Below are 19434 nucleotides of genomic sequence, written 5' to 3'. Positions count from 1 at the left end.
CTCAAATCTTACTTTTTATTTCAGTTAGCTTTTAAAGCAGTCTTTAGCACACAAATTCAAACATCTTTCCTATTTCTCATCCAGCTTGCATCAACAAAATATGTAACGATGTAAATTCCACTGAGGAATAATCAGACTATATCAAACTTTGTTGTAGTAGTGTAGTTTTATTACACTTGACTGCACGATACATGTAAATTGTTTTAGAATAAAAAAACATAACATAGACATTTGGTTTATAAATGAAGAAAAAAAAATGCATTTCTCAGACATATTTTACATATACCACATTAACGTTTTAAAGAATTGGGAATTAAATGATGCACAAAGGAATGAAATGAAACTCTGAGATACACTTCTGCAGTTTTGTAAAGTGGTCATAAACCCTAGAAAACACAGACAATTGTGTCTGTGGACACCCATAAATTGATTAAAAAATATTGCAAGTTGTTCTATTAAGGCTGAAATACACTACAAGACTTTTGCTCAGATTAAACCCAGATTTTCAGTCTGGACTTGTTGCAGAAAGTCTGTGCCAGTCTGCAGATTTGATCAGTAAATATGTTTCTATCTGAAACTTTCAAAAAGTCTGCAAGTGAATGACGTCTAGTTAAAAAAAATCTGTTCAGATTTTAAAAGTCTTGTAGTGTATTCCAGCCATTACATATGATCTGCTTATTGTGGAATTTAAAAACTGGTTTACAAGTTTTTAAACTAATTGTGCTATTTTATGAAAACCTTTGTTCAATTTTAATCTCTAATGTAATAGAGAGACAACATACAGTACTTCAGTTCAAAGGTCCCAAACACACTTCTGCTCAACAGTAAGTGCATGTCCTCAATAGAAAGACACAACCAAAAGACAAAAGTAAGCTATTAACATCAGTACATTACATTAAGCAAACACCAATTAGACATATGGGACAAACTTATCAAGCCTATCAAATAAAGTGAAATAATATGCAAAACATTTATTTGCTAATAAATAGAAGTCTGTAAACAAATAGAAATAAGTAGGTAAAATGAATCTGTCCAGTTTTAAAATGAACAACAACAAAAAAAAACACCTGTCGGGAACATTACATTTCACCCCCAAATATTCTCATAACTGTAAAACAAACAAAAAAAAGTGTTCTAAATTAAACATGAAAATTAAAGTAATTGTGCATTTTGTTATTTGTTATAGTGCCTTTGATTAACTAATTTGAAAACATTGTATTACATTAATAAGAATAACCAATGTACATAACTGCAAAAAAGAAAAACGAAAACAAGCAAATAAGACTTATGGGGAAATTATAACTATGTTCTTAAAAAACAGGTGTCAACATGGATCTGCTAAAGAAAGCTGTAAGACTAAAAGCTTTTTCAATGTATGAACAATGAAGCAAAATAACTACTATGATGTTATACGACTCATGGCTGTGTTTAGAATTTGCCAACATTGGCTTTACACCCTCATAAAACTTTCAGAGCTGGTAAACATTACAATTTTCAGGTAATGTGCATGTGTACATGATTATGGAATTGAGAAAATCAGCAGAATGCCTCTTATTAACATTAGTAAATAACAACGTTTGACTGTGTCATATGTTCAGAGTTCCATTGTAAAACACTGTCTAGATGACAACGCTGTGTATCTGCAGTCATTTTAAAAACATTAGAAATGAAAACTGCTCATCTGTACCTGTATGCAGAAGTTTTTACAGGAGTTATCATAAGAGATCATCAGCATTGAAAAACAAACATGTGAACATACATGTCAAGTCTGCTATTTCAATAGTGCATTGTGTTTTCCTTTGTTAAAAAATATGAAGCGTATCAAAACAAGACGGTTTTAAAAACAATGACTTGAGTGTTCTGAGTGTATCCTGGTTGAATCTCTGAGTTTGACGTTTTACATAGGAAATAAAGTAGCATAGTACATTGTCTTTAAATAACATAGTAGTTTCACCATGTACTTAATATGGAATAATAATCTGCACCTTTTAAATGTAGTTTACGTTCAGCTGCTGTTGGAGTATTAAATAAACGTCCCGAAAAATCATCTTGGATGGAATGTTCTGATCTGAAAACTATAGTTATGATGGTGGCTGTGACTAGCCGGAATGTTCTCATTTAAGCCTTGTTGGACACTTTGACCTTCTGGATTTCCTGTTTGAAAAGAAGAAACCAGGTGGAATTTAAATAAACAGAATACATCTGAGAAGTTTAAACAAAGTAAAAACATTAAAACTGAAAACAATTACCAGAAGAAGAGCATCTTTTAATATCTCATATGCTACATCAACTTCGTCATTGATGATGACTGCATCAAATAATCCCGGCTCTTTGCCTGAAATATGAATAGAGCGGGTTACTGCTAGTACAAGAGACAGGAAAAACTTTATAACAGCATTTTATTCAAAAAGATTGGAATGAGAATTAATCCTTACTTATTTCCATGTCAACCTTTGCTGCATGCAAACGCTTTTGTAGACTCTCCTCAGATTCTGTTTTTCTGTCCCTTAATCGTTTTTCCTAAGGGAAAAAAGGTACAACAAAGTTCATGACAAAAGCCCAAGAATCATAAAATGACATGAAAACATGTAAACAGAATAGTAGCTAAGAGATACCAGAAACGGAATCAATTTTAAAAATAATTTCTCTAAGGGCTTATACTATGGAATGATTTTGCGGACTAAATTAAAAAAGTATTGCAAACTGCATTTGCAAATGCGTTTTCTATTTGTTCGTGTCAAAATTGTGACATAATTCGAATGCAAATGCAAACCGTTTGCATTAGCATTTACACGAACGTACAATGTCTACCAAATTTCAAAAGGACAAGCAAAGTCTATTTACAAATGAATTACCTCTGTCTTACGAGTTAGGACCCTGCCATATTTAAATCACAACAGCAATTCCCCATTTGCGATTTCACTTCCTCTGGCGTCGCGTATTAAGCCTGCCAAAACTCAAATGAAATCGCAAATCCCTTTGCATTTGCGTTTCCCCTGACTTGTACAGAAACCTGTCAATCAATGGCGGCGGTGGGCTTATTCAACGGGGCGTGTTTGTATTGGGAAGTGACATCCAGTTGACACCGTCAACTGGAACTTAAGTAGATACAGTAGGAAAGTGATACAGCTAAACACATTAGGAGTGAAGTTACAACAGCATCACAATCGGCGTTGAAAACAGGGTAGTTTTCAACTCTGAACTCAGAGCGGCATCACTTAGCATGTGAAACTTCAGTGCAGGATGGATAATCATCACCTTCTGCAACATTCCTCTACACATGTTTGTTTGTTTATGGTATTCATTTTCACAGTACTCCGAAGTCAAAGCGAGGACATGACATTTATTGACAACACTGTGACCGTATTTTGCATCATGATTAATACGTGTTGTAAACCATAACAAAACATGTTCACTTTGTATGAATAAACAGCATCCTGCATTATCATTGTTGTTCATTATGCATATAACAAGTTAATAATAAATTACAAAAGTTTGTGAATTCTACACCTCTTTATTTGTGTATCATAACATAGTGAGACAAAGACAAACTTGTGCTCCAGTGTTTTCGTGAGTTTGCTAGACACAGAAGTAGCTGTCATCTACAAATTACTGGATGGAGTTGTTGCTGTATTTAAACATTAATTTAATTTCCGAACAGCCTTTTCAACAACATGTGCAGTAAATGAGCCAATCAGGTGATGCACCAACCTGAGAAATAAATGCAATTATGATGAATCCACACTGCTTCAATATGACTTTTATTGGTAGCTCATTGAGATCACCAGACCACAGTTTGTGTTCATCTGTTTATCGAGCCTGTTGAACTTCTTTAAATTATACTTGTTAAGGACTGCAATTGTGATTCATTGTAAAGATTTTCTCTATATGAAACTTTGCATCTGATCCTCGTTTGTTCCATTATTGTTATTTTGGCTTTTAGCTGTAGCTGAATCCCTTTTAGCCACAACCGGTGTCGCCCTGACGGTGTCACCTTGGTGTTGGACTGACTGCCAGCACTGCGGTCGGTGAATGAAGTCACTTCCCGATACAAACACGCCCCGTTGAATAAGCCAACCCCCGCCATTGATTGACAAGTTTCTGTACAAGTCAGAGGAAACGCAAATGCAAAGGGATTTGCGATTTTATTTTTTGGCAGGCTTAATACACGACGCCAGATGAAGTGAAATAGCATATGGGGAATTGCTATTGCAATTTAAATATGGCAGGGTCTTAACTCGTAAGACAGAGGTAATTCATTTGCAAATAGACTTTGCTTTTCCTTTTGAAATTTGGCAGACATTGTACGTTCGCGTAAATGCAAATGCAAACGGTTTGCATTTGCGTTTGAATTATGTCACAATTTTGACATGAACAAATAGAAAACGCATTTGCAAATGCAGTTTGCAATTCCTTTTTAATTTAGTCCGCAAAACCACTCCATATTATACGATTAAATTCAGTTTTGTAGACAAATACAAATAAAAATGTTTGTGACACTACGTAATTTCCATATTTGCATTTGACGTTCTTTCACACCTTTTTGATTTTATTATTATTTTATTTATTAAATTAATTGTATTTATAAAAAATTAAATGTATTAAATTTAATTATATGAATAAAGAATAGGCATGCCCAAACTTAGTGATAGTTCACCCAAAAATAACAATTCTGTCATAATTTACTCTGCCTCTTGGCAATCCAAACCTGTGTGAATTTCTTTTTTCCGCAGAACACACACAAAAAATATATATTTTGAAGAATGCTGATAACTGGCTCCCATTCACTTACATTGGTTCTGTGTCCATACAATAGAAGTGAATGGGGCCAGTGCAGTTCGGTTACCAACTTTCTTCAAAATATCTTCTTTTGTGTTCTGCGTGAGAAAGAAAGTCATATAGGTTTGAAATGACAAAAGGGTGAGTAAATGATGACACAATTTAAATGTTTGTGTGAACTATCACTGCTTCAAAGCATTTCTTACCAGGACATCCATTGACGGGGGCTGGACAGACACATATAAGGGATTGAGATCAGTTCGCTTGATGCTCTTCACACCCTGCATATCTACGTCCAAAACGCAAATCAAATTTCGAGCCTGAACAGCTTGAACAGCTGCTTTACTATAGCAGAAACAAAGATGATATTACAGTAAATTACTTGTTTTTCCAGTTCTAATGACAACAAAATCCTATAAAAAACAATGTTGGTATTATGATTTAGTGAAGAGGTTGATTGTACCTTGTTCCATACATGTTCCCTGAAAATTCTGCACTTTCAATAAACTCCCCATTTGCTATGCTCTTCTGCATTTCTGCCCTGGTTACGTAATGGTAATCTGTAAATATCACATTTCAGAATATAAAGTATGTAAGTGCTATTATCTAAACAGATATACATAAAATAGCCATTAATTCATTACAATATCATTAGCCACCATAAATAGTGCATTTTATAACAGCTAAGGGCTTAAACCCCCTTGGCTGTTATAAAATGCACTTGTAAACCACTGCTTCGCGGTGCTTATTGCTTTTATAAAACGGTTATTCCATATGCGTAGCAAGGTTTCATAAAATAAAGTAAATAAAGTGATATTTAGGCTATGTAATGGGGTCAGCAATTATAAATGGGGGTATTTTATAACGGCTTAGAACTCAGCTCAACCAATCAGAATCAAGCACCAGAACTGACCATTTTATAAAAAATATTTTGTGCTTGATAGATTCGTGTGAAAATTTTCATAAAATTGACTCTTTCAACAAAATCAAAACGGTACCTTTCCCATTCTCCTCTCCTGGACGGGGTTTTCGTGTTGTATCTGGTAAAAAGACAGATCTAGGTTTTTCAAACAAGAAAATCTGAAAACGTTTCCATATACTCCATATACATATATACATATGTTACCTAAGATTAAGGTATTCAATATTTCTCTTGGTTTCATCGACTAATACAATCGTACTCTTGCCAAGACTCGAGACACATTTTACTGCAGATTTTTAATGGACTACAAATGTCAATGTTCGGTTTGCGTTTGATTTTACTACGCCGTTCATATTCTATAATAAAAATCATTCCCCAACAGCTTCCAGCACGGAGCTGTTGCAATGTTCAGCTCAATATCACATATGTGACTTACGAGAAACGCTGAAGCCAAACACGCCATCGAACTCCTTGAGCAGTTTTTTAAGCAGAGTGCTTTTCCCGGCCCCAGAGGGCCCGGTCATCACAACAGGCCTCGGTCCAGCCATCGCTGCGGTCACAAAAGACAGACAGAAACAGAAAGTGAGCGTTGGACAGTTTATTGACAGCACTCACTTTTACTTTCACATTCACATTGAAGCTGAATTCAATAATATAGTACATTGAAGTACAACTCAATCATCTGTTGTTTAGGTGATGTTACAATGATGTCCAATTCAACCATATCTAACAAAAGCAACTCTGTAGAAACATCTAGTCAACATCTTACTTTTTTACATTTCTGATAGGAACAAATATGTAACAAAACACAGTGTTTGTGTGCTTGCTTTGCATGTCCTCCTGATACCAAGGAGGTATCATATGAAAGGCAAATTTAAACATAGATTGATAGAAACAGGACCTAAGCATCAAAGTGCTGAGATAATCTTGCCATATTTCAACAAGACTTTAACAGCAGTATAGTTTGTTAGCTCTAACTGAGGCGTGAATCACTAATTGGAGAAAATTCTCTGAGGGCTGTTTAATAACTACAACCAACGAATGCGGAAATGGCCACATCTTACAGCACTGTCATCACAACATTTAATACAAGCCATATGATAGACGTCAAATAACCAAAATATAACCGTCAATGGTTTTAATTAAGCATCAACGCCGACAACATGTTACAGTACATTGTAAGATTAATGCTAATGCTTCTTTGATATAAAATATTAGGGTTTGCAGAATTACACATGCAGACTTGCACAATATTTCAAATGTAATTCTAATAAATTCTAAAAGCACACAGTTTGTGTGTTGCTGCTTACCTTGCTCAAGTATTAATGTGTCACTTGGACTTGGGTGTTCACCAGAGAAAGCTATAAACAAGCGCAGCGCTCGGTCTGATCTGAATGCGTGCGTGTGTGTGTGTGTATTGTGGTGATAACATCCTGCACCAATCAGCTTGTTGCAAGCCGAACAGGTTCAACAACCCCGCCCCAAGTCACTGCCGTGACATCAAAACATTGAGCCAAAATACAAACTCAGCATTTAAAAACCAGCATGCGATAACAATTCCAAAGCCAATTATGCCATTTCCAATTAAAGGCTTTTAATTATTTTTAATTTAATTCATATTTAATTTTAAATTATATGCTAAATATTGCTATTGAAAATAAGGGAATTTGTGTCAAAATCGAATGAAAATGGACAGTTACACACTGGATCTCTGTACTTAAAGTTTACTTTAAAAATGACATCACAATGCAGGACATCCAAGGACAACACTGCAAAAGACCCTCAAATAGTATTTGTGATTTGAAAATAACAATTCTAGTTGTATTTCACTGAGAACTAAGGTGATGTTTCTAAGCGAACACAGCTGTCAGTGACATAAGGCTCTTGATGTAATGACTTTGGAAATGTATTCAGGCTTCTGACTGAGTGTCAAACTACCACAACCCTCTGTGCTTCAGACAATAACACACACACAGAATTCAAGCCAGTTCTCCTACATGTTGATCATTCTGGTCAAATTACAGAGTAAAACTTACAAAGTAAAATTCCTTCTCTCTCTTATATTCATTAACCGACAACTAAAAGGTTTACATGAAAACACTTGCTGTCTGAGGACAGGACATCCCAAGGTAACTCTAAGCTACCCACAAGAAGGACCATTGGGATGCTTTTTAAACTTCTTGTTGGTCTTGATGAACTAGTTCAGAGACTTGTGAATATGAAAACAGGCCACGACTTACAGAGAACAGTTTCCAAGAACAGGTTTCTCCTCTGCTTATCAAACCATGTGTATGTGTCTGCTCCAATTCGGTTTCCTATAGAGCACAACAGCCACCCTCATAAGTCAGTGTTTTAAAACAGTTTACTGTCACAAGACATGTATGTAATTGAATTACCACATTAAATCATGATGCATCACATGTAGTCTGTGACATCCACATTTTTAGGCAAGTCATACAGTGCATCCTATTGACATACGATCAATACTAACTGAGGCTCTAATCTTCCTGTTACTTTCCTTATTGACTTCACAAGGTCTAATTAGGTCAGGGGTCGGCAACCCGTGGCTCTCGAGTGGCTCACAAGTGGACGAAAGAGGCACATACCCGTTTACACCTGCTGCTGTAATCCGTCTATTTTGTCCACTTTGGTCCTGATTTCTTCTAGAAATATCTGAAAAAGCTTACACATTTACCCAGCCACACCCTGGCTGGGTAAATGTATTTGCTTTTTCGGAAATTTCATTCGAATAGACGAAATAAGTGCATGCAATGTACATATGAGCGTTACAGGAGATGACAGAAAAAACATACAGAGAGCAGCGCCTTTATTTCTACTTTGACATATGTGAGACAGCGCCGAACACTGTATGCGTGTTAGAAATGGAAGGGTGAGAAAACATTCTGCTTGGTACGTTTTTCGTCTTTAAACCAAACTTTTAGGTCTTTAGCCAGCATAGTTTAAATCCTGTCTGGCTAGCGCGCTTCTCATAATGTTTAGGCATGATGTCCATATGCAGAGAGTAGGCGGTCTCTTGCGGCTGTTCATCAAACGCTGCCAAAACAAAATTCGCAGAAAAAAACTGAAGTCTAACTAAAGCAGCGCGTGCAACACCGGGACGCTACTCTCCTATTGCAACACTCCCACTTCTTGCCAGGAACAAAAATGTATAAATTGCTAACATCTAAATACAATAAAAACTGCACTATATTGTACTGCAACTGGGTAACTACTACCTTACATGCATAACAATCTGTGTTATAGTAATTTAAAGGTTACATATATTTTGCGGCTCCAGACAAATTTTATTTGGTGGGAGAGGGCCCAAAATGGCTCTTTTTGTCGTAAAGGTTGCCGACCCCTGAATTAGGTCAATGCAATAACTTGAACAGCATACAAGAGTAATCGAATTTTGAGACCACAATAAAAATTAATAAAGTCTTTACTTCTGGAGCGATCTCACAAACTGGGATGCACCAATATGTAAATTTTGGCCAATAACGATAACTGAAAATGATTTAACACTGGAAGCCGATAATCGATATATTGGCTGATATACAGTATCTAAATATTAATATTACATTTTCTGAGACTGAAACAAAGGCAAAAAGTGGACAACTGCTTTTATTTTAAAACATTCACTGCAGAAATCAAGGTACCATTAGTTGTCTTTTTTTCCCTGAAAATCATGTACCAAGCCTACTTTACACTAGTTAAAGATTCTTGAACTTTTCTGGTATAATGTTTATTTAATAAACAAATTATAGATGTTCTTCCAGAGCAACCCAGAAAAGTGTTCTTAGTAGCCACAAGTCTAACAGGTGTCAAAGCAAAAAGCATTCAGACAGCAATCAGCTTTAAACGATATGCTTTTGTTCCTATAATTTACACATTCATAAATATCTACATACTGTACCTACATCAACAATGTTTTGCTAATAGCATGTATTTTAACTGTGAGCAGCGTGCAGCTGAAGTGGTTTAACCAGAGATAATTTATAGGCCTAAATTGTATTATCGGACGATACCGATAACATTAAAAGGATTATCGTGCATCCCTACTTAACAGGAACATGGTGAATTCATTATATTAAAAAAACGCTTTATTTTCTCCCTTTCTGTAGTTGTCTATATGGCAAATGTTGAAATTGTAACTTTGTTTTCTTTCCTTGTAAAAGTTGCTTTGGATAAAAGCGCCGGCTAAATGCTTAAACGTAAATGTAATATTTTGATGAAACTGCTAACATTCAATCAGAAGACTTTACAAGTCTGATCAATTCACTGAACATCCACACATCCTAAATGTTTTCTCAAATCCACTAATACATTATTATTTTACATAGTGCACTAATACTGAAATACATAACACACTTACACACGTGCATTACTGTGCATGCATGCATGATATTTATTTTATAAAAATCAGCAGGCTCGAAGTCTAACAGAAAAAGCATTTAACGTTAAATAAGGATGATGCAAGTGAGTGAAGTGAAGACAGCCGCGACATGCTACTACGCGAACATCTTATATTATTTTAAGCGTCAGCTCATTCAAACTCACCTGAAAAATGTCTGGACATAAACCTCACATACATCGGAAACCGACTACAGTAAAATTGGGGAGGATATCTCTCTCCCTTCGCCTAAACTAACTTGCTCTCAGGTGAATGATTTTCGTATGAGAGCGACTGCCAACGCTTGTGTGGCGTCATCAGACGCGGACGCGAATTACAGGCGCACATTGTACATATCTTTAGAACAGCCGGGTTTCCGCCATAATGTGAAACCGCACCATAATACAATGCATATGATTTGGAAATCTATTTTCGTATCGAAACCACCACACAAATGTCGAAAAGAACAATTGTTTGTCGTCGCGTACTGAAAAGGGTTGGCTGTTGATATTTTTCAACGTTAATGAGGCTATGTAGTATGTATGATTTGTTTCCAAATAAAACAAACTTTCTGTTTAAAAGCAGGCAGTTGCCCGGATGTTAAAGTGCACCGAGGCCTGACTCATATACTACACACGTGTAAAAACATCTTAGCACGTTTAGGGCACGGTGTGTGTCTCGGTGAGCAAAAATCATGTTTGGCTCATCGAGGTCTGGAGGGGTGAGAGGCGGTCAGGACCAATTCAGCTGGGATGATGTTAAAGTGGACAAACACCGGGAAAATTATTTGGGTGAGTTTCCAACTAGCATCCGCCGTAACGTTAGCCTTTTGCTAGGCACTGCGTCAACTCTGTTGCTGTAAATTCTATGTTATGTTTTAGTTATGGAAACGATCTTATTAGCACTTTTTATTCTTGCATTAGTTATTAGTTAGTAACGTTACTTGCTGATTAGTGATAATTTAACTGCCTCTTCCATCGTGTAGTTTACAGGCTAACATACTTGGCAACATGTTTTGAAAGCATACGCAAAATAAACTTATGGCTAATCCATCATAATTATAAAGAGTGTCTGGATAGTATGAATGCATTTCTTAAGGTTATTGCAAACTTATAGCGAGTTTATGTGTCATGTCAGATTGTCCTGTCCTTCACGTTTCGTTATTTCAAAACAAAGTCCTATTTTTATAATATACAAAAACCGTCTTCTTACCGTCTTCTTTTGTGTAATGTCTCATTACATTGTCTGTTAATGGTTTGCCTTCTTGAACACTGAGCTGTGATTTTTGTAGGGAGTGTTGAACTTTCCAGTTAAAGTACCTGGAAGACTCGCACGAGATAGATACCCACGCAGCTCGTCTATCATTTCCTACTATGGCAAAGGCTTTCCTCGTGAATATTAAGCAGGTCGTGCTGACGTTGCCTGATAACATTCGTTCTAGCGTCCAACAGGTCGCATGATACGGCGCGTGCGTGGGGTCACGTGGTAACTCTAATATTAGTAATATTATTAACACTAGAGAACCGTTATTCCATAAGTATTTATTATGCAGGGCAAACGTGACATATCAATTTAATATTTTGGGGTCAGCCTTTGCAATAGTAGGATTTAAAAGCTCACTTTAGGTAGCAGGACATCTTACTGACCTTTGATTCTACATTGTTGCTTACTCATCTTTTTCTATAGTGTGGAAGTGTGTACATATGTGTCAATAGGGGGCAGTCGTGGCCTAATGGTTAGAGAGTCGGACTCGTGACCAAGAAGGTTGCCGGTTCGATTCCCAGGGCCGGCGGGTAACGACTGAGGTGCCCTTGAGCAAGGCACCTTACCTCCCAGGTCCCCGGGGGCTGACATAGGTCACATTTCGGGTATGGGTCACCATATCTGACTAATAGGTCACTTTCACTTTCAATAAAAACACATGAAAAAATCCTAACTTAGCTTGCCATAATTAATATATCAAAATGTGATATTGTCTGTTCAATGTCTCATGTTCATTTTTTAAAGGAAATTCCCTCATGGCACCTGTTGGTCGCTGGCAGAAAGGGAAAGATTTGTCATGGTATTCCAGAGATAAAAAAGGTGGAACACCCTTGTCTAAAGAGCAAGAGATGGCAGCGGTACGGGAGGCAGAACACGAGGCCATGATGGCAGCACTGTAAGGGGTGTTTGATTGACTGATCGGTGGATTGTAAAGTAAGATAATTATACATTTCTTAATATTTATGTCTTCTCTGTTTCAGGGGCCACAAAACACTCAAACGACAACCAACTGGTCTTACCAAGGAGGTTTGTGTTTGTTAAAGGAACAATACGGCATTTTTAGGAGGATCTATTGACGGAAATGCAATATAATATACAAAACTATTTCTTCAGAGGTGTATAAAGACCTTACGTAATGAAACATTATATTTGTAATACCTTAGAATAAGCTATTTATATCTACATACAGAGCGGGCCTACATACATTGAATTCACCGCCATGTTTTGTACAGCAGCCCTAAACAGACAAACAACTCTACAACGTGCGTTTCCTCTTCCTCTCCGCTGCGATATCGCAGGGGTTAAAGCAAAAAAAATACTGAGCCTGAACTTTCTTTTTGCAGGGTTGCGAGAGTAGACACATACGCAGGGTTATTTTTCAAACAAAAAAGAACATTATTTAAACATAATTTCTCTTGAAACTAACTAGTAACATGCCGTTTTTGAGCTTCTCAGACAGACGTTTCTTAAACTTTGATGGTACGTGTATGGATCACAGAATGACTCGAAAGAAGTGGGGGCATAATTATAACCCACAAAACCATAGTTTTATGCAATTATGGTATATAAAAACATAGCTTAACATACCAAATTCATCATAATAAAAATCCTACTTTTAAAAAATAAAACAAATAAGACTTACTTTTTTTGGCCTATCGAGGGTGGCGTTTTGAGAGCAAAATAAAGTGACCAGATCTATGATGAACTTTGTGCTCTAGTAGTAATTTAATCATTCGTTTCATAGGTATTAATGGTGATGATATGGCACAAGTCACATCCACAACACATAATAATGAGATCATAGTTGGTCAAAGCAGGTTAGCATAAATGATCCCTCAAAAAAGAAAAAGTGATCACCTTTTTGAGCTCGTTTTTTTATAATGATTAGTGGGGGCAGATTTATTTTTAAACTCCTACTGGCAAATTTTGCACTACAAACTGTGAAACGAAAACAATATAAATTCCTATTAAAGCTACAAAGCTTACGGAGTCAGCAGTGAGTGCTTCTCTTTTCATTTATTTGAGTCATATCAACCACATAGAACAGCAGGAATATTAGGCTGCTGTCACTAATGTATTGACATCCGTTTTCTTTCTCAACTTTTTACGCTCACCTCAGACAAAAACGACCATGTTCATGACTTAACTCTGTGAGATAGGTGCAATAAGCTGTGAAAAAGTTTGAAAACGATTTAGATGCTTTAGAAATCGATCCTTGATGTATTTTTAAAGGAAAATATTTTTTCCCGCAGTCAAACGCCGCAAACCGGAGATCCGGTGTAATGCCGAGAAATGCACCTGACAGAAATGCATGTATTTTTTAAAGCGAATAAAAAGCGTTTAGTCATATTTTATCAAACATCAGAGGTGTGATACTATAAAACACATTGGAAATATGTTTAGGACGTTATTACTGCCTTATCACTGTATGTACACCGATCTGCAGCGCCAAACGTTTACGTTCGTCCCACTGCTAGAGCGGTTCTCGAGTCAAGAACCGGTTGCAACAGCTTTCGATTCAGCAGTGCCCTAATCGAAGGCTGTTTCTTTCGGACACGTTCGATTGAGAACCGATCCCAATATTATCCTACTGCAATATCGGAGGCTGCACTCTCAGGACCGCACTTCTGGGGCCGATGAGCTGGATAGTGACTGAGCATGGGTGATTCACCGTGAGGCTACCGAACAGTGTGGACAACTGATGCTGTCCTAATGCTACGAGCTCACGTGAACCGAGCACGTAAATATTATGGAGCAAAACGCAAGTTTATATAATAACAAATAAATCGTATTGGATTGTGCATGGATCATATAGTTTCTGTAAAACGCTGATGAAGATTAATTATGTACTTTTTGTCTTTAAGACTTATATATACTATGATTAAATATCATAGTTTTTGCTGCACATCACTGTGCCTGTATTTGGGTGCTTTAGTTGCAAAACTGTAAGAAACGTGTCAGATCATCATGATGATGATGATGATTTATTAACTGACAGAAGTTATAATTAATGATTTATAAATTTTGTGCTGAGCCTTATTGTAGTATTTTCATCCCAGCCGGCCGGTATGATAGACTTGACGCGTTACACCAGGGCGAGTGACGTCATTACTTCAGGGCGTAAAAGAATCGGTGAACCGGTCTTTTGAACCGGTTCATTGAAACGAAATGTCCGAAAGACCCGGTTCGCAGAAAAGAGCTGGACTTCCCATCACTAGAGTACACTATTAAAGCGGTTCCAGATAAACAATGACGCTCAAAACTGCTCCGTCACACAGCTAATATTACAACAACAACATATCTTGGTATGTTAGCATGTTACTCACATACTGATCCGAATCAAAGCAACCTCCTTGGGGGTGATTTTTAGACGATCTTTCTCTCCAACGTCTCTGCTGGAAAGTATCTCCATAGATATCTGTGAGTATATCTGCTAAAAGCCTCAGTACCGCGGGTCCTAACGGGTCTCTGCTGGAAAGTCTTTATAATATTAACTTGACTTTTATCCTTTTTTTAACTTAAAATCCACAAACCTTTTATTTTATGTAATACATAAGCAGTGTTGGGTAAGTTACTCTGAAAAAGTAATTAATTACTAGTTACTAATTACATATTCAATAGTGTAATTAGATTACTGTACAAATTACTCTCTCCAAAAAGTATTTAGTTACTTATTACTAATTACTTTCTATATCATACATCAACTTTGATTAGTTAAGTGATTCAAGGACGGCTCTTTTAATTCATTCAAATAAATAATATGAACTACATAAAGTACTCTTATGTACCGACCAAAGTATTACAAATGTGAGAATTATACATTAAAGGACAGATTTTAAAGTTAGACTTTGAATTTTGATGTTAATTCCACTATTGCACACACATATATTACACAAAGTATTTAGTCTAATTACATCAAAAGTAACTGTAATTAAATTACAGAAAAAATAAGAGTAATCCCTTACTTTACGTTTTCAAGTGAAAAGTAATTAAATTACAGTAACTATTTACTTAGTAACTAGTTACACCCAACACTGTACATAAGTCATAGCTCTTTCTACAGTCTTTCTAATGCCCGCAAAATCTCTTCCCTGCGTCAACATGAGAACGACATCTTTTTGTACTGTGGTGGCCACCGTCGTGTTTGGACTGAGCGATTCGTGAATCGTGTCAAATCTATAATACTACGCTAGTGGCCGCTGTTAATCAAAAAATGTGCCTTTAACATCCAAGCATTGGCATTTCAATCATTTATAGTTTGTAACATACGGTGATATTGTATGTTTTTCCTGGTGTGATTGTGGGCAGGATCTAGCAGATGTGTGCAGGAGAGAAGGTGAAGGAGAAGAGCGTGACGTGGACAGGGTCTCTGGGCTAGGCAGCTCCAGGTAAACCCTCAGTGCTGTATGTTATGACAGTTTAGGAAACGGCACTATTCTGTAACATTACTTTGCTTTGGATGTTGCACATTTTAATGATGAGACCTTGTTGTTTATGTTCATTAGCATTGGGCAAAAAGGGATGCTGCTATCCAAGCAAGAAAAGGAAGCTCAAAAATTGGGTTTACCAGTTTTTACGGTATGCAGGCATTAGGCAGTTTACAGATAATATCGTTTTTAGAATGTTAATGTGTCATTATAATAATATCTCAAAACTATCATTTAATTACAGTAAATTAGCATAATCTTGAAAGAATGACTTTGCTTTTTTCAGCATCACAAAGCTGCTGGACAGCAAGAATCTACTAGTAAGATGTCAGATGAAACCAGACGTGATGTAGATAAGAGGTATAATACATACATATATCTTGACTTTGTTAGAAAACTCCAAATAAAATGAAGAAGAAATTTTTCATACGACGTTCATGTATATTAATATATGCAATCTCATTAATATCCCAAAGTTGTGAATGAAATTACCTTTGATTACTTTAAAGAAATGTCCATAAATATATAATTAATCACAAATAAAAGATATTAAAGGAACAGTGACATTTGAATTTTTTGTCCAATCCTGATATTAATTACAGATCTGAGAGCAGCAAGAAAATCAAAAAGGAAAAGAAGAGTAAGAAAGAGAAAAAGAAAAAAGAGAAAAAGAAGCATCACAGAAGGGATTCTGACTCTGAAATCGATAGTAAAAGGTATTTAGCTCCTTATTTTATCGATGAACTTTTACCTCTCATACAGTATATTTTGTTAAAGGACAATGACATGCTCTCATCACAAGAGGGCGCTAGAGAATTATTTATGTTGTAACATAGAGAGCACATCTCTCAATGACATCTCAGTTTTTTCTTGTTGGCAACAGATGAAAAGGCCAATAATGTTCTTAAGTCAGTGTTGTGTTAAAACCTTGTTGGGTTTGAAGTAAATCATATAACGGTTTCAAAATCTAGTGAGCTGCCTTTTTATCTAGCACCTGTATAGTTAGTCTTCTAAGCCGCTGTCTAAGCATCTGAACTACAATGCAAACTTATAAGTGATGTATTTATAACTTAGCACACTTAGAAGACTAATGCTGCAATAGTCTCATGTTGCATGGCATACATGGCTTACTTGAATATTATTTTATAAAAATAGTTACAAATATTGTTTAATTATTTGTATTGTTCAAAATAGTGAACGATTGCCTAGCATTTTTTATGTAAATAAGTAGCAATAATTTCAAACTCCATCTTGTCCTGTTGCATTTTAGCATTGCATGCAATGCAATGGAGTGCCCCAGAAATGATGCCTATAAGTGCTACATACAGTACATAGCAGCATTAGTTATCGGCTACAGAACAGAAGTTTGCTAGTTTAGTGAGCACTATTTCAAATAGTATTTTTAATGGGTTGTTAAGTAATAGTATACTTTTTTAAAGATAAATTAGGACTTAAGGTAACTAACTGGGTTTAAGTAAAATACATAAAAATATGTATAAAGATCTGCAGTTGTGACAGTTGACAGACAATGTCTTTTCCTCATATTGTATATTTGGGTTATCGTCCTCTATAACACAACCAAACTTCCCAGACTCGCCCTAGAATAAATAATTGTCTAGGTGTGTTTTGTCCTCCCCAGGCGGAGAAAAGATCCCAGAGACCACCGCGGTCCTAATCCATCAAGAAGCAGTCAGAGTGGAGCCGGAGTCCGTGACAGCCATTCAGGAGGGGGGCCAAAGGCCGCCCGCAGGACCCCGACCCCCACTCGCCAGCATCGCCGCCATCGGCACGACACGGACTCGTCCTCTGATGGCCACTGTGCCGGACAAGGGTCCCCAGCACAAAGGCACCGGCGGCGCCACGACACCGACTCAGACGACTGATGCCCTTGAGCCCCCTTTAAGGATATGAGCAGCCTCTCTGTGAAACTCAGGTCAACTCAGGCCACAAGGCCTGGCAGAGCACAGTTATAAATGCAGCACTCTGTGTTTTTGGGTAACATCAACTTAAATGTTGTGTATTAGCTTGTAGTGTGAATAGCAGTATGATTTTGCACAATTTGACTGCATTTCGCCTGGTTCCTATATACAGTAGCAAAACATGTTGAAATGTCTTTTACCCTAAAATCAAAGAATTCCCAAACGTTGCATTAATAGGAATTCTTGCAAAATGTAATTCTAAAATAGATTTTGATGTGATGATTTTTATGAGCCGGTGAAACCGCAGGTTATTCCAGACAGGACCACGGTTTTATTATTGTATGTTATGTAAAATAAACTGTTTTGTTATAAACACATTGTACATGGCCGGATTTCACATAGAGCTAGGCGACCTGGCCTGGCACGTCGCTGCGGCTACACTCAACACCTCTAAACTCCAGATATTGTTTTCTCAATCTATTTTGTCTTTATTTTGAGCTCTGCTTCCTGACTGCTGGAATGTGCTCCTGCCGCTATAATGGAGCCGAGTGTTTGCATTTGCAATGAGTTGCAGTGAAAGGTGGCATTCTGTTGGTTGGTACCTGGGGCCGTGCGAGAAAAGAGCAAAGCGCAGACAAAAGACAAGTGCAAAAATCCAGGCCCGGGGATGGCTCGAGTGCCACACACAAACCCCAAGCCGCTGGAGCAGCAGGAGTGGGCTGAACAAAAGCCACCCTGTAAGAGAGCCAAAGAGATGGAGCAGTGGAGAGCAGCACCCCTCCTTTTCCCACCATCATGCCTTCCCTACCATGTGTTACTGGCTTGGCTGCATTATCCATGGCAGCCTAATCGGGCCAAAGGAACGTTGTCCTAGATTGCTTTCCCTCCCCCTCATTGGCCAGATCGCCCCGGCGCCTGATTTCAGCCTGCTGACCGCACAGGCCCGGCAGATCCTATTTGTCACTTATTAAAGTGCTTCTGCTGAGAAGGCGTAGGAGGTGTTTGGAGAGCCAGAGGGCGTTTTGGTGGAGATTAATGACAGCAAGACACTAGAGAACACACTTACACCAGGCACACTTACAGTCAGCCCACCTCTCTCAGCTAAACGCACTGTCATCTACCAGAGAGGCTTTCAGTTTGTCCATGTTTAATATTGAAGTTCACTCATCTGCACTCAAGAGTTGAATTCTTTATTTTACATTAACCCAGGCTAATGGTGTGCATTATTTTTATAAAATAGTTTAGATAGCAAAATTAATTTATAGAAAAGTGCACTTCGCCCGGAGTTGCGAACAAACTAGTTTTTTCTTAAAATGTACATGCTTATGAATTTCATGATAAATGTGAACTAAAAATAATTTATTTTCACTGTGAGAACTGATGTTGCTTAGCGCTTTATCTATAACATAGTTTATAACATGCATGTAAACTTTAAAATAAACCAGTTTTACATTGTCAAGTATGGGTGTTTGAAAAACATTTGAGTTTTGAGAGCAATCAATAATAACTAGTAACACGCAGATAAATCCACCAATTCTTGGCCATTCGTTGACAGCCTTGGTAATAGTTAATATTAAGTTTTCAATAAATATACATTTCTAAAAATCGTGTACATTTCATATGCTTTAAATAACATAAAAAATGTATCCACTACTAAAAAAGAAATGATCCAAGTATCTATAAAAAACCCCTATAAAAAGAAAGTGCACACTGAAGTGCACTGTGTTTATA

The 19434-nt window shown here is 37.0% G+C and overlaps 2 protein-coding genes across 7 annotated transcripts; one reads left to right on the top strand and one right to left on the bottom strand.

Moving 5' to 3' along the window:
• Window positions 1-156: 156 nt before the first annotated feature.
• guk1a (guanylate kinase 1a) lies at window positions 157-11646 on the bottom strand. 5 transcript variants are annotated; one of them, XM_057334340.1, is made up of 9 exons: window positions 11307-11646; window positions 7942-8016; window positions 6138-6251; window positions 5778-5819; window positions 5243-5339; window positions 4986-5124; window positions 2436-2520; window positions 2250-2335; window positions 157-2154 (listed from the first exon to the last, which is right to left on the bottom strand). In XM_057334340.1, the coding sequence occupies exons 1-9, from the start codon at window positions 11524-11526 to the stop codon at window positions 2119-2121; spliced, it is 894 nt and encodes a 297-aa protein (XP_057190323.1). In that variant the 5' UTR covers window positions 11527-11646; the 3' UTR covers window positions 157-2118. The 5 variants fall into 5 exon arrangements, with proteins under 5 accessions (XP_057190323.1, XP_057190325.1, XP_057190324.1 ...); XM_057334342.1 differs by lacking the exon at window positions 11307-11646 and adding an exon at window positions 10262-10404; XM_057334341.1 differs by lacking the exon at window positions 7942-8016.
• Window positions 10582-19173, top strand: lg5h1orf35 (linkage group 5 C1orf35 homolog). 2 transcript variants are annotated; one of them, XM_057334345.1, is made up of 8 exons: window positions 10582-10885; window positions 12102-12252; window positions 12338-12383; window positions 15666-15745; window positions 15863-15935; window positions 16071-16144; window positions 16387-16500; window positions 17424-19171. In XM_057334345.1, exons 1-8 carry the CDS (start codon window positions 10789-10791, stop codon window positions 17665-17667), a joined length of 879 nt encoding a protein of 292 aa, XP_057190328.1. In that variant the 5' UTR covers window positions 10582-10788; the 3' UTR covers window positions 17668-19171. The 2 variants fall into 2 exon arrangements, with proteins under 2 accessions (XP_057190328.1, XP_057190329.1); XM_057334346.1 differs by lacking the exon at window positions 10582-10885 and adding an exon at window positions 11854-11962 and having other exon boundaries at window positions 17424-19173.
• The last annotated feature ends 261 nt before the right edge of the window (window positions 19174-19434 follow it).

The sequence above is a fragment of the Triplophysa rosa genome, linkage group LG5 (assembly GCF_024868665.1).
Source record: "Triplophysa rosa linkage group LG5, Trosa_1v2, whole genome shotgun sequence".
In the NCBI taxonomy this organism is placed as follows: domain Eukaryota; kingdom Metazoa; phylum Chordata; class Actinopteri; order Cypriniformes; family Nemacheilidae; genus Triplophysa; species Triplophysa rosa.
Note: the sequence above shows the minus strand (reverse complement) of the source record. Positions and strands in the feature narration are given on the sequence as shown.

Excerpts from the sequence above, each read along its gene's own strand:
- lg5h1orf35 (XM_057334345.1), top strand. The coding sequence starts at position 10,789 with ATGTTTGGCTCATCGAGGTCTGGAGGGGTGAGAGGCGGTCAGGACCAA. Across the intron at positions 10,886-12,101 it reads ACACCGGGAAAATTATTTGG|GAAATTCCCTCATGGCACCT; the intron begins GTGAGTTTCCAA and ends CATTTTTTAAAG. Across the intron at positions 15,746-15,862 it reads TCTGGGCTAGGCAGCTCCAG|CATTGGGCAAAAAGGGATGC; the intron begins GTAAACCCTCAG and ends TATGTTCATTAG.
- guk1a (XM_057334340.1), bottom strand. The coding sequence starts at position 11,526 with ATGTTATCAGGCAACGTCAGCACGACCTGCTTAATATTCACGAGGAAA. Across the intron at positions 5,820-6,137 it reads GTTTGGCTTCAGCGTTTCTC|ATACAACACGAAAACCCCGT; the intron begins GTAAGTCACATA and ends TCTTTTTACCAG. Across the intron at positions 2,336-2,435 it reads AAAGGTTGACATGGAAATAA|GCAAAGAGCCGGGATTATTT; the intron begins GTAAGGATTAAT and ends TTCATATTTCAG.